Source organism: Chiloscyllium plagiosum, chromosome 26 (assembly GCF_004010195.1).
Source record: "Chiloscyllium plagiosum isolate BGI_BamShark_2017 chromosome 26, ASM401019v2, whole genome shotgun sequence".
NCBI lineage: Eukaryota > Metazoa > Chordata > Chondrichthyes > Orectolobiformes > Hemiscylliidae > Chiloscyllium > Chiloscyllium plagiosum.
Window position 1 is genome coordinate 18,955,852 of NC_057735.1, and position 13,618 is coordinate 18,969,469.

Genomic DNA, 13,618 nt, shown 5'->3' on the forward strand with positions numbered 1-13,618 from the left:
TTGGGGCCTTGGAGGGAAGTAAGGGGGGAGGCTTCCATATCCGCCACAGATTCACCTGCACCTCCACACACATTATCTATTGCATCCTCTGCACCCGATGTGGCCTCCTCTCTATTGGGGAGACAGGCCGGCTACTTGCGGAGCTTTTCAGAGAACACCTCTGGGACACCCGGACTAACCAACCCAACCACCCTGTGGCTCAACATTTCAACTGCCCCTCCCACTCCACCAAGGATATGCAGGTCTGTGGTCTCCTCCATCGCCAGACCACAACAACACGACGGTTGGAGGAAGAGCGCCTCATCTTCCGCCTAGGAACCCTCCAACCACAAGGGATGAACTTGGATTTCACCAGTTTCCTCATTTGCCGTCCCCCCACCTTGTCTCAGTCAAATCCATCGAATTCAGCACCGCCTTCCTAACCTGCAATCTTCTTCCTGACCTCTCCGCCCCCATCCCAGTCTGACCTATCACTCTCACGTTGACCTCTTTCCACCTATCACATTTCCGACACCCCTCCCCCAAGTCCCTTTTATCTTAGCCTGCTGGACAAACTTTCCTCATTCCTGAAGAAGGGCTTATGCCCGAAACGTCGATTCTCCTGTTCCCTGGATGCTGCCTGACCTGCTGTGCTTTTCCAGCAACACATTTTCAGCTCTGATCTCCAGCATCTGCAGACCTCACTTTCTCCTCCTTTTCCTAGAATACTCAAGCCTAAAGATAACAAAGGGATAAGCAAGCATTTAAACAGAAGATTAGCCAAGGCAAAGACAGAATTGGGTGAAGTAATGAGAATGGAATTAGAAATTCTTAGTGGTGTTTGGAGGCTCACCTCAGGATCAAGTGTGACATCAAGTTTGTAAACAGTTTTAATCTCAAACAGATGCCAGGGAACAAATGAAACAATTGGCTGAAGGATGGAAATTATGGTGGAGACAAAAGATAACCTAAACTTCCTGAAATATGTTTTAAAAATTATATAAAATGTTTCAAAGTTTTAAAACCTTCAGTTTTGTTAACCTGTTCTACTATCATTGATGATTATTATTGGATTAATATTACAGGTAACTCATTTGACTTAACCTTAACAAGATAAATTTCATTTGAAATAGAAACACATCTTTTGGACATAACAAAGCTAGTTAGTGTGAAAAGGTTTGAAGCTGTATCTGATCTATGAATGCTGACATGATTATTGGGTTCTAGATTTCATTTCTATTTTCACTGGGTTACGCTCATCACTGCCATGGAATTGCACTGCAAACAACATACATTCTTTGCAGCTCTCCAAAACAGAGTGGTTTTTAATATCTCTGTAAGTTCCTTCTCGTTTAACCAAAGTAACATTTCTTTTATTATGTTATGCACTCAATGAATTTAAAGACCCTGAATTCATTTAAAGAAGAATGAACCTATGTTTTCACAGTAAATTTCAAGAACATCCACTGGCTACTTTTGCACGTGGATCAGTCACTGAGGACAATATGTCATTTCAACATGTGCAAGAACATACGAAATTGGAATAGACATAGACCCATTTGATCCCTCAAGCTTTGTGTTCTATTGAATAAGATCGTGGCTGATCTGTTGGTATTTCACATTCCTTATTTTCACGTATAACTCCATAACTTTGGATTCTGTTGCCTAATAAGAATCTATCCACCTCAGCCTCCTAAGGCAGAGAATGCCAAAGCTCTTAATTTCCTAAATAGCACCAATTCCAACTGGCGTTAATGTTAAAGTTGTGCACTGCCTAATGCAGATATTTCCACTCTGAAGTACTCTAAGCTTTATGTAGAACATTCATTCTCATAAATCTTCTCCTCTGCACTCCAAATTTTGACCTTTCTGCCATCCAGTCCTTTTTCTTGAACACATCATCATCTCTCTATTACATTTACAGATTTCATTGAACTCCCTGATTTAATCTCTTTAATTAGACTTTCGGTCCTGTGAAAGCACCAATGAACAATTTTAAGCAATGTTATAAATAACATTTCCTGTGACTTTGATCATGTTGAATATAATTCCTCATCCCCCTTGATCTTCCTGTCACCATTGACATGATCCATGACACAATCCTCCTCCAATAATGTTCCTGTACTGTCCATTTCTGTGGGGCTGCACTCACCTGGTCATATTCATATTGTTCTGATTATAGCCTCAGAGAATCAACAACGCTGCATTCCCTTCTTGTATCCTACTCTCAGAATCCACCAAGGTAATATCATTGGCTGTTCTACATCTTCTCATTCAGCCCTTTGAAAGCATTCATTGAAGACATGGAATTAGTTTCCACATATAGGTTGCTGACAAACAGCTCTTCCTATTCATCAACTCTCTGAGATTCTCCAGTGGTTTTATGTCATCAGAGTGGGTTTTATGCAGTTTTGAATAAGTTGTTACGTTCCATATTCTCTGTCTTCTCACCTCGGTGTGTTTCTGGATCCAAGGAACCACCCATTGGCTCAATCGTGCTCTCACCAAGTAACAGTACGCTATTTGTACTTATCTGTTGACACGCTTAATTACCTGGAATTATCTTGCCGTTATCTCCCTAACTACATATTCTGTGCCTGTGCACTTGTCCCCACTTCACCTGATGAAGGAGAAGTGCTCCAAATGCCTGTGATTTCAACTAAACCTGTTGGACTATAACCTGGTGTTGTGTGACGTCTAACATGAGCAATTGGTGTGTGGCGTATTACAAACCAACCAAAAATCCTGATCCCAGGGAAGGCCTATTCATTGGCTAGTTTCCCCATCATTTCCATAAAATTCACCTCAATTGTCAATTCAGAAGAATATATTACATTAGTGTGGTTGATGGAATATTTATTTAAATTTATCTTTAATTTACTTATCATAGTTATCATACACAGTGACAGTGTATTCGTCTTCCAGTGGTTCATGGAAAAAAATGTAGAATGTTTATGACACAGAAACAGAGTATTTGTCTCATAATGTCTGCGCCAGACAAAGGTGAACCAGCCAGCCTAATCCCATTCTCCAGCATTTGGTCTACAGTCTTGCAGGTTATAGCACTGGTTATCCAGGCACCTTTTAAGTGAATTGCGGTTGTCTGTCTGTTCTATCTTTCTGGGCAGCCAGTTCCAGACATCTAGGGTGAAAAATATGTATTCTCATCTCCCCTTTAACCTTTCTGCCGATCACTTTAAATCCGTGCTCCTCAAATTACAGACCTGTCTGCTGAGGTAAACAGACACTTTCCATCCATTTGATCAAGGCCCTTTACAATTTCCTACATCCGAATTGAATCTCCCCTCAGCCTTTTCTGTTGCCAGGACAACTCCAGCCTATCCAATCTTTCCTCACTGCTTTACTTTTCCCGGCATCATCTTCCTAAATCTCCTCTGCACCAACTCTGGTACAATTCCATCCTTTTAGTGATGACCAAAAATGCCCATTGTGCACAAGTTTAGCCCGAACTAACGATTACAGATTACATTACAGTGTGGAAACAGGCCCTTCAGCCCAACAAGTCCACACCGACCCGCGAAGCGAACCCACCCATACCCCTACATTTACCCCTTACCGAACACTACGGGCAATTTAGTATGGCCAATTCACCTGACCCTGCACATCTTTGGACTGTGGGAGGAAACTGGAGCACCCGGAGGAAACCCACGCAGACACGGGGAGAACGTGCAAACTCCACGCAGTCAGTCGCCTGAGGCGGGAATTGAACCCGGGTCTCTGGCGCTGTGAGGCAACAGTGCTAACCACTGTGCCACCGTGCCACAACGATGTAGAGAGTTCCAGCATAACATCACAGTTCTAAATACCATGGCTAAAATAGGAAAGGATTCCATCTTCCTTCTTAACAATCCTTTCAACCTGTCATGATACCTTCAGGGAATTGTGGGCATTCTCTCCAAGGTCCCTGTCAGTGTTCTCCCAGTGAATGTCTATTCCTTTTGCCTGTTTGACCTCTTCCTGTGTATCACTGCACTTTTCGCTGTGTTGAATTCCATTTGCCAATTTTATCCTGGTCAGATCAGTCTGTTGATGTTTTCCTGCACTCAAAAGCTATCTGTCTTACTATCAACCATGTGACCAATTTTGTGGTGTCATCTGCAAACAATTTGACCACACCTCTTACATTTATAAACAAATAATTAATATACACTACAAAAAACAGAGACCTTGAGTACTGGGTGCTGAAGAATCCCACTGGAAAAGGCTTCCAATTCAAAAGCACCCATTTTGTTTCCTGCCACTAAGCCAACATCATATCCATGCCTGGAATATGAAATTACAGATGTATATATGTTACTCATGGTACAAAGGATCCAGATTTGAACAAAGCCATCAGCAGAGGAGATCGGCAAATTTCATAGAACATCGAACTTAGAACACAGAACATAGAAAAGTACAGCACAGAACAGGCCCTTTGGCCCACCATGTTTTGCCGAGGATTAATCCTAAACTAAAATCAAATAACCTAACCTATGCACCCCTCAATTAACTGCTGTCCATGTGCATGTTCAGCAGTCACTTAAATGTCCCTAATGACTCTGCTTCCACCACCACCACTGGCAACGCATTCCATGCATTCACAACTCTGCATAAAGAACTTACCCCTAATGTCTCCCCTATACTTTCCTCATAACATCTTAAAACTATGACCCCTCATGGCAGTCAATCCTGCCCTGGGGAAAAGTGTCTGGTTATCGACTCTATCCATGCCTCTCATTACCTTGTGCACCTCCATCAGGTCAACTCTCTTCCACCTCCTCTCCGGAGAGAAAAGTCCGAGCTTAGTCCACCTCTCTTCGTAAGACAAGCCCTGTAGTCCAGGCAGCATCCTGGTAAACCTTCTTTGCACACTCTCCAAAGCCTCCGCATCTTTCCTGTAATAGGGTGACCAGAACTGGACACACTGTTCCAAGTGTGGTCTCAGCAAGGTTTTGTAGAGATGCAGCAAAACCTCACGGATCTTCAACTCGATTCCCCAGTTAATAAAAGCCAAGAGACCATATGCTTTCTGAGCAACCCTATCCACTTGTTGGCAACATTGAGGGATCTATGCATTTGAACACCAAGATAGCACTATTCCTCCAGACTGCCAAGAATCTTGTCTTTAATCCTATATTCAGCATTCAAATTGGACCTTTCAAATTGCATCACTTTGCATTTATCCAGGTTGAACTCCATCTGCCATTTCTCAGCTCAGCTCTGCATCCTGTCAATTTTGCGCTGCAGCCTGCAACAGGCCTCAATGTTATCAATGGCACCTCCAAACATCATGTCATCAGCAAATTTACAAACCCAGCCCTCAACCTCCTCATCCAAGTCATTCATAAGAACTACAAAGAACAGAGGCTCAAGAACAGAGAGGGACACCACTCAACACTGACCTCCAGACAGAATACTTTTTATCCACAACCACACTCTGCCTTCTGTCAGCCAACCAATCTGAATCCAGAGAACCAAATCTCCCTGTATCCCATACCTCCTGACTTTATGAGTGAGCTGGCCAAGGGGAACCTTATCAATTACCTTGCTGAAGTCCATTTGCACTGCATCCACTGGTCAACATTCATCAACCTGTCTCGTCACCTCCTCAAAGAACTCAATACGATTTGTGAGGCATGACTTGCCCCTCACAAAGCCATACTGACTACTTTTAATCACGCCATGCTTTTCCAAATAGTCATAAATCCTATCCCTGAGAATTCTTTCCAAAACCTTGCTGAATACAGACCTAAGACTGACCGGTGTGTAATTGCCAGCAATTTCCCTATTACCCTTCTTGAAAAGAGGCATAACATTCGCCTCCCTCCAATCCTCCATTACGAATCCCATGGAGAATGAGGAAGCAAAGATCGTCACCAGCTCCTTAGCAACCTCTTTTCTCACTTCCTGCAGCAAACTAGGATAAATCTGGTCTGGCCCTGGGCATTATCAATCTTATTGTTTGCCAAGGTTTCCAACACATCAACTTCCTCAATCTCGATCTGTTCAAGCCTGTTTCCTAGCTCCTCAAAGTTCTAATTCACAACAAGGTCCCTTTATTAGTGAAAACTGAAGTTAAAAACCTAATTTTGCACTTCCCGTCTGCTCAGACTCCATGCACAAGTTCTCCAATTTATCCCTGACCAGCCCTTCCTTCTCCCTGATCATTCTCTTATTCCTCACATATGAGTAAAATGCCTTTGGGTTCTTTCTAATGCTTCCCACCAAGCCTTTCTCGTGCCCCCTCCTGGCTCTCCTCACTCCATTTTTGAGCTCCTTTCTATTAAGCCTGTAATCCTCTAAAGCTGTGCTAGATCCTTGCTTCCTCCACTTTCCGTAAACTGCCTTCTTCCTTTTGACGAGAAACTCTTCTGTTCTCGTCATCCAACGCTCTCTAATCTTACCCCTTCTTGCCTGTCTTAGAGGAACAAATTTATGCATCACTCGCAACAACTGCTCCTTAAACAGTTTCCATATCTTTGTTGTGCCCTTTCTGTGGAACAATTGTTCCCAATCTCTACTTCCCAACTTCTCTCTGACAAAGGTTAGCACTGCTGCCTCACAGCGCCAGGGACCCAGGTTCGATTCCAGCCTTGGGCAACTGTCTGCGTGGAGTTTGCACATTCTCCCCGTGTCTGTGTGGATTTCCTCCGGGTGCTCCAGTTTCCTCTCACGTTCAAAGATGTACAGGTTGCGAATAGGCCATGCTAAATTGCCCGTAGTGTTAGGTGCATTTGTCCGGTGAAAATGTAGGCATGTCGGTGTGGACTTGTTGGGCCAAAGGGCCTGTTTCCACACTGTAGGGAATTTAATCTCATCAAACATCATAATTTCCTTTCCCTCAATTAAACATCTTCCCATGGTAACTGCTCCTTCCCTCTCCATGGCTATGGTAATTGTGAGGCAGTTGTGGTCACTGTCACCAAAGGGTTCTCCCACCGCGAGATCTGACACCTGTTGAGCACCAAATCATTGTCAAGCACCAAATCCAAAATGGCTTCCCCCCTCGTCAGCCTGTCTACATACTGAGTAAAGAAACCCTCCTGAACACACCTGACAAAACAGCTCCATCCACCAGTAGCAGAACAATCTGTGCAATATTAAAATGTTGAAGCAGTGGGAAGGTTGCCAGTCCAGTCCCTCAGTGTATTAACAGCAGTAGGGATGATTTGACTTTCAAGACAATGAATCTCTACCTTTGTGCTTAGTGATAGAATGATTTGTGATTATTTTACCTTTTTGTGTGCTTGCTTGACTGATCAACAGACTAACCTGAAAGCATGATCTTCATTTTTGTTTTACTTTCAAAGTAGATGGTTCTTTTTCATAAGTTGTTCAGTACACTGTATTTCATTATGATTCAGATTCACAATTCCTGGAATAGCATCCATTCAAATGATAAAAGAAAGATCAGCTGCATTCAAGAGTACAAAATGATTTTCCATAAAATTCCCTCTTACCAAATTCCACTTGGGAACGAACTAATTTGTAAATGGTTTGTAAAATCATGTGATTATAATGATTTCACTGAATGTAAAGCTGTCAGAGCAATTGTGTGTCTTTCATTTCAATTCTTCCTGATGATGTTGAGACTTCTGTTTGTTATGAAGGTGTAGAGGCACTGTACCTTTAAGAGAGTTGAAAAGCTAGCAAGGACATGTCACAGAGAATCTGGAATAAGGTAACAATGTAACACTTGGTCGAAACAGCTAACATCAGCGAGGTTGCCATGAAACAAAATCAAATTTAAATTCGGCCAATCAGTTTAAATTATGTCCCAAGATACCAAAATTCAATCAAATTTGCATTTAGTATTTTGATGGTATTAAAACCAATGAAGCAATCCAATGTTTTTGGGTATAAAACTGGACATTTTGAACACTTAGGGGACAACTGCCAAAGACCAACAAATGTACGGGCGGACTGCTAGTTTAAGAGCTCTTTGATACCTGTCAGGTACCTGTCGGTCTGTGGGGAGTTTGTGCAGCAGGACATCGAAGCTGAGCTGGAGAAAATCTACAAAGGAGAATCGGCAAAGCTGACTGGTTTTGAATCATGTTTCTCTTTTGTAAATCTTAATCGGGTTTTTTTTTATCGGTCTCATATTGTAGAGTCGGAGGTAAATTATAGGTTAAAGAGAAATGAGTTGCAAATACTTGTTGGTTATATTATTCTTTGTTGGAATTAAAGAGCAAAGATTTTAATCTTTATGTTAAACAGTGATCGTTCTTTGCCTCTGGAATTTTAACAGATAACAGCGCGGGGTGAATGTTTTCTGCGTTGATAGTTTAAATTAGCAGAGTGGTTTACCCTGTGTGACAACACATTCCCTTGACCATCACAACTACCAGCAACACAATAGATGAAACACTGGCTTAGACTGATTCCCAGATGGAGCAGAGGCAAACCATTCACTCACAACATTGCTACTCAGCTGTGAGGATTCCTTACATCAGTTGAATTTTATGAACAGCACATACCTGTTCTGTTTTCCAATTCTCCTCGTACTTGCTAACTTACTTTGGGAAATTTCTCATTTTGAATTATCACAGATTCTGCAAGTGAGCCAAATTAATAACTGACTGTTTCATAATGTTTTAATTTCCACAGATTGGACAGCACCGAATTCTTATTCACACAAGTACCTATGAAAATGAAGAAACTGGCATAAATTCAAGTTATTTTCCTAAAAGCTTGATCTGAGTTTGTTAAACTTTGTGACTATAATGACTGATTGAAAGAAAAACCATATCAGACCAATTATGTGTCTTTGTGCTTCAGCTCTTCCCGATGATGATCACCAGCCTGCCAATCCTTCTACCGTCTCAATGACAATCAACGCAATAAATGAACCAACAGCTCAGGCCTCCCAGAAAACAGATGATGCAGAGGCAAGCCATTTGACCCCACAACCACTTGGCAAGAGTGAGTATTTGTTGCGTCAGTTGAATTTCAGGGACAGCATGTGCCTATTCTGTTTTCCAATTCTCCTTGTACGTGCTAAGTTACTTTGCGAACATATCTTTTTTGAATCTTTAGAACTATAAGATCTATGAATAGTCCATTTCATCTCTCAGTCCTGATTTCATATTGAACGATGAGGTTGTTCTGAATTGTAATTCCTATTATTCATCTTGGTTCCATAGCCCTGAACACCCTTATCCAATGAAAAGCTCTCAATCTTAATTTTGGAATTTTCGATTATTGACCTAGCCTGAACCACATTTTTGGGAGACATTTCTTGATTTCTTGTCCCTTTCTGTGAAGAAATGGTGTCTGACATTATCTTGACATAACCTGACTAATTTTAAGGCTAATCGATCTGTTCTTCACAGTGAACATTGTCCATACTGATACTTTGTAATGGAACTTGGATCAATGCATTAAGGCATGTGTTCCATCTTACTTTAATCTGGCAGTTATTCCTTTAGATCAGGTAGAGTAAGTGGCAGTTCTATAGTTTTAGCCTCTAGTATTACATATGTAGCAATGTTTGGAGTGAAAAGAATTATGAATTGCTTCATAAATATGCAGATTCATTTCAATCTAGAATTAATTTGAATGCAATGTTTCACTACAATAACAGAGATCCCAATACATAAAAATAATTAATAAATTGGAATGTTTCCGACAGTATATTAATGACCATTACACCTGATGGTACATCACGTTGTTCTAATTAATTGCATGTTTCATTAATACAAATTTGTTGTAACACAGATTGACGAATTGGGGACAGTGTTTCTAAGATGCAAACTTTAAAAATGTTTCTTGGCTGCAATGTGATTAGATTACCAACACTAGTCGCATTGTTTCTAATGCACTATTTTTCTTTAAGATGGGGTTGCACAAGAACATAACCATCACATTATAGAAGAAGTACCTGTTAGTGAATTGAGACATATAAGTGAAAATAATCTGAAATATGAAAGCTTAAAATGTAAATTAGAAAAGGCATATACATAGATCAGGAACAGGACAGTGATCACATGGGTACCTGCATAAGGGCCTCAGGACCTTAGTTGGATTAAATAGTCTGTAACCAAAACAGAAAATGCTGGAAAATCACAGCAGGTCTGGCAGCATCTGTAAGGAGAGAAAAAGAGCTGACGTTTCGAGTCTAACTGACCCTTTGACATTTTCTAGCATTTTCTCTTTTGGTTTCAGATTCCAGCATCTGCAGTAATTTGCTTTTAAATAGTCTGTAACATTTACATGTTTTTTTTATATCTATCTTAAGTTCATTGCAATTAGCAGAGATTCTGCAAGTGAGCCAAATTAATAACTGACTGTTTCACAATGTTTTAATTTCCAAACAGTGGGCAGCACCTTATTCTTATTCATACAAATACCTGGGTCCTTTTAGAAACTACATTATCCGAATGTTCACAGAAAGCAAGCATATTTTTGTCTTGTTTCAATTCTGTGGAGTCCAGATGAACAGGAATATTTCCTCAGAGACACTGTGGGCTTCATTTTGCATCATCATGACTGTCTCACACCCATTGCCTTGTCTCCACAAAACCCACACGCAGCATGAGTTCTAAACCCAATTTTGTTTGGAATTTAGGACAATGGCTTCACATTGTATCACATGTGAAAATGATGAAACTGGCATGAATTCATGTTATTTCCCTAAAGGCTTGATCTAAATTTTGTGAAGATAATGACTGATTGAAAGAAAAACCATATCAGACCAGTTATGTGTCTTTGTGCTTCAGCTCTTTCCGATGATGATCACCAGCCTGCCAATCCTTCTAACATCCCAATGACAATCAACACAATAAATGAACTAACAGCTCAGGCCTCCCAGAAAACAGATGATGCAGAGGCAAGCCATTTGACCCCACAACCACTTGGCAAGAGTGAGTATCCGTTGCATCACTTGAATATCAGGGACAGCATATGCCTATTCCATTTTCCAATTCCCCTTGTACTTGCTAAATTACTTTACAAACATGCCTTTTTTGAATCTTTAGAAGTATATGATCTATGAATAGTACATTCCATATCTCAGTCCTGATTTCTCATTGAACTATAACGAGGTTGTTCTGAGTCATAACTCCTATTATTCATTTTGGTTCCATAGCCCTGAATACCCTTATCCAGTGAAAAGCTCTCAATCTTAATTTTGGAATTTTCAATTATTGACCTAGTCTGAATCACTGTTTTGGGGAGACATTTCTTGATTTCTTGCCTCCTTTCGTGAAGAAATGCTTTCTGACATTATCTTGACATAACCTGACTGTAAATTTAAGGCTAATCGATCTGTTCTTCACAGTTGAACATTGTCCATACTGATACTTTGTAAAGGAAATTTGATCAATGAGTTAAGGCATTTGTTCCATCTTACTTTAATCTGGCAGCTATTCCTTTAGATCAGGTAGAGTAAGTGGGAGTTGTATAGCCTTAGCCTTTAGAATTAGATATGTTGCAATGTTTGGAGTGAAAAGAATTATGAGTTGCTTCATAAAAATGCTGAATCATTTCAATCCAGAATTAATTTGAATGCAATGTTTCACTACAATCACAGAGATCCCAATACATAAAAATAATTAATAGATTGGAATGTTCCCAACAGAATATTAATGACCATTACACCTGAAGGTACGACAGGTTGTTCTGGTAAAATGCATGTTTCGTTAATGCAAATTTGTTGTTACACAGATTGACGAATTGGGGACAGTGTTTCTAAGATGCAAACTTTAAAAATGTTTCTTGGCTATAATGTGATTAGATTACCAACACTAGACATGCTGTTTCTAATGCACTATTTTTCTATTAGATGGGGTTGCACAAGAACACAACCATCACGTTGTAGAAGAAGTACCTGTAGTGAATTGAGACACGTCAATGAAAATAATCTGAAATATGAAAGCTTAAAATCTAAATTAGAAAAGGCATATATGGGAACAGGAAGAATGATCATATGGGTACATGCAGAAGGGCCTCAGGACCTTAGGTGGATTATATAGTCTGTAACATTCAAATATTTTTTTAATATCTATCTTAAATTCATTGCAATTATCAGAGATTCTGCAAGTGAGCCAAATTAATAACTGATGTTTCACAACGTTCTAATTTCCAAACAGTGGACAGCACCTTATTCTTATTCATACAAAAACCTGGGTCCTTTTAGAAACTACATTATCTGAATGTTCACAGAAAAGAAGGATATTTTTGTCTTCTTTGATTTCTGTGGAGTCCAAATGAACGGGAATATTTCCACAGAGACACTGTGGGCTTCATTTTGCATCATCATGACTGTCTCGCATCAATTGCCTTGCCCCCACAGAACTCACACACAGCATGAGTTCTAAATCCAATTTTGGTTGGGATTTAGGACAATGGCTTCACATTGTATCACTTGTGAAAATGATGAAACTGGCATGAATTCATGTTATTTCTCTAAAAGCTTGATCTAAATTTTGTGATTATAATGACTGTTTGAAAGAAAAACTTTCTCAGAGCAATGATGTGTCTTTGTGCTTCAGCTCGTCCTGATGTTGATCACCAGCCTGCCAATCCTTCTACCATCACAAAGACAATCAACGCAATAAATGAACCATCAATTCAGGCCTCCCAGAAAACAGATGATGCAGAGGCAAGCCATTTGACTCCACAACCACTTGGCAAGAGTGAGTATCTGTTGCATCACTTGAATTTCAGGTACAGATTATGCCTATTCCATTTTCCAATTCTCCTTGTACGTCCTAAATTACTTTGCGAACATGCCTTTTTTGAATCTTTAGAAGTATAAGATCTATGAATAGTCAATTTCATCTCTCAGTCCTGATTTCACATTGAACTAGAACGAGGTTGTTCTGAATCATAACTCCTATTCTTCATCTTGGTTCCATAGCCCTGAACACCCTTATCCAATGAAAAGCTCTCAATCTTATTTTTGGAATTTTCAATTATTGACCTAGTCTGAATCACTGTTTTGGGGAGACATTTCTCGATTTCTTGTCTCCTTTCTGTGAAGAAATGCTCCCTGACGTTATTTTTACATAACATGACTGTAATTTTAAGGCTAATCGATCTGCTCTTCACAGTGAACATTGTCCATACTAATGCTTTGTAATTCACACAAATGCCTGAGGCCTTTAAGGAACTATATTTTCCAAATGTTTACAGAAAGGAAGGATATTTGCGTCTTGTTTGATTTCTGTGGAGTCCAGATGAACAGGAATATTTCCACAAAGATACTGTGAGCTAGGCTCGCTCTCCTTCATTTTGCATCATCATGGCGTCTCGCACCCATTGTATGACCCCACAGGACCCATACACAGCATGCTGCTTTCATGCAGAGTTGGTCCAGATCCAATTTTGTTTGGAATTTGGGACAATAGTTTCACATTGTATCACTTGTGAAAATGAAGAAACTGGCATGAATTCAAATTATTTCCTGAAAAGCTTTATCTGAGTTTGTAAAATTTTGTGATTAGAGTAGATTAGATTAGATTACTTACAGTATGGAAACAGGCCCTTCGGCCCAACAAGTCCATACCGCCCCGCCGAAGCGCAACCCACCCATACCCCTACATTTACCCATTATCTGACACTACGGGCAATTTAGCATGGCCAATTCACCTGACCTGCACATCTTTGGACTGTGGGAGGAAACCGGAGCACCCGG

The 13,618-nt window shown here is 40.3% G+C and overlaps 1 protein-coding gene across 9 annotated transcripts in view; it reads left to right on the plus strand.

Annotated features, from left to right (window-relative positions):
- LOC122563175 overlaps nucleotides 1-13,618 on the plus strand; it is a 143,882-nt gene that overhangs the window by 42,249 nt on the left and 88,015 nt on the right. For 6 of the 9 annotated variants that reach the window (XM_043716691.1, XM_043716684.1, XM_043716686.1 and 3 more), the window contains exons 6-8: nucleotides 8,761-8,904; nucleotides 10,701-10,844; nucleotides 12,474-12,617. In XM_043716691.1, coding sequence (XP_043572626.1) covers nucleotides 8,761-8,904; nucleotides 10,701-10,844; nucleotides 12,474-12,617 — 432 coding nt within the window. The remainder of the gene's footprint in view (nucleotides 1-8,760; nucleotides 8,905-10,700; nucleotides 10,845-12,473; nucleotides 12,618-13,618) is intronic. The other 3 variants (XM_043716689.1, XM_043716690.1, XM_043716692.1) reach the window with 3 other exon arrangements.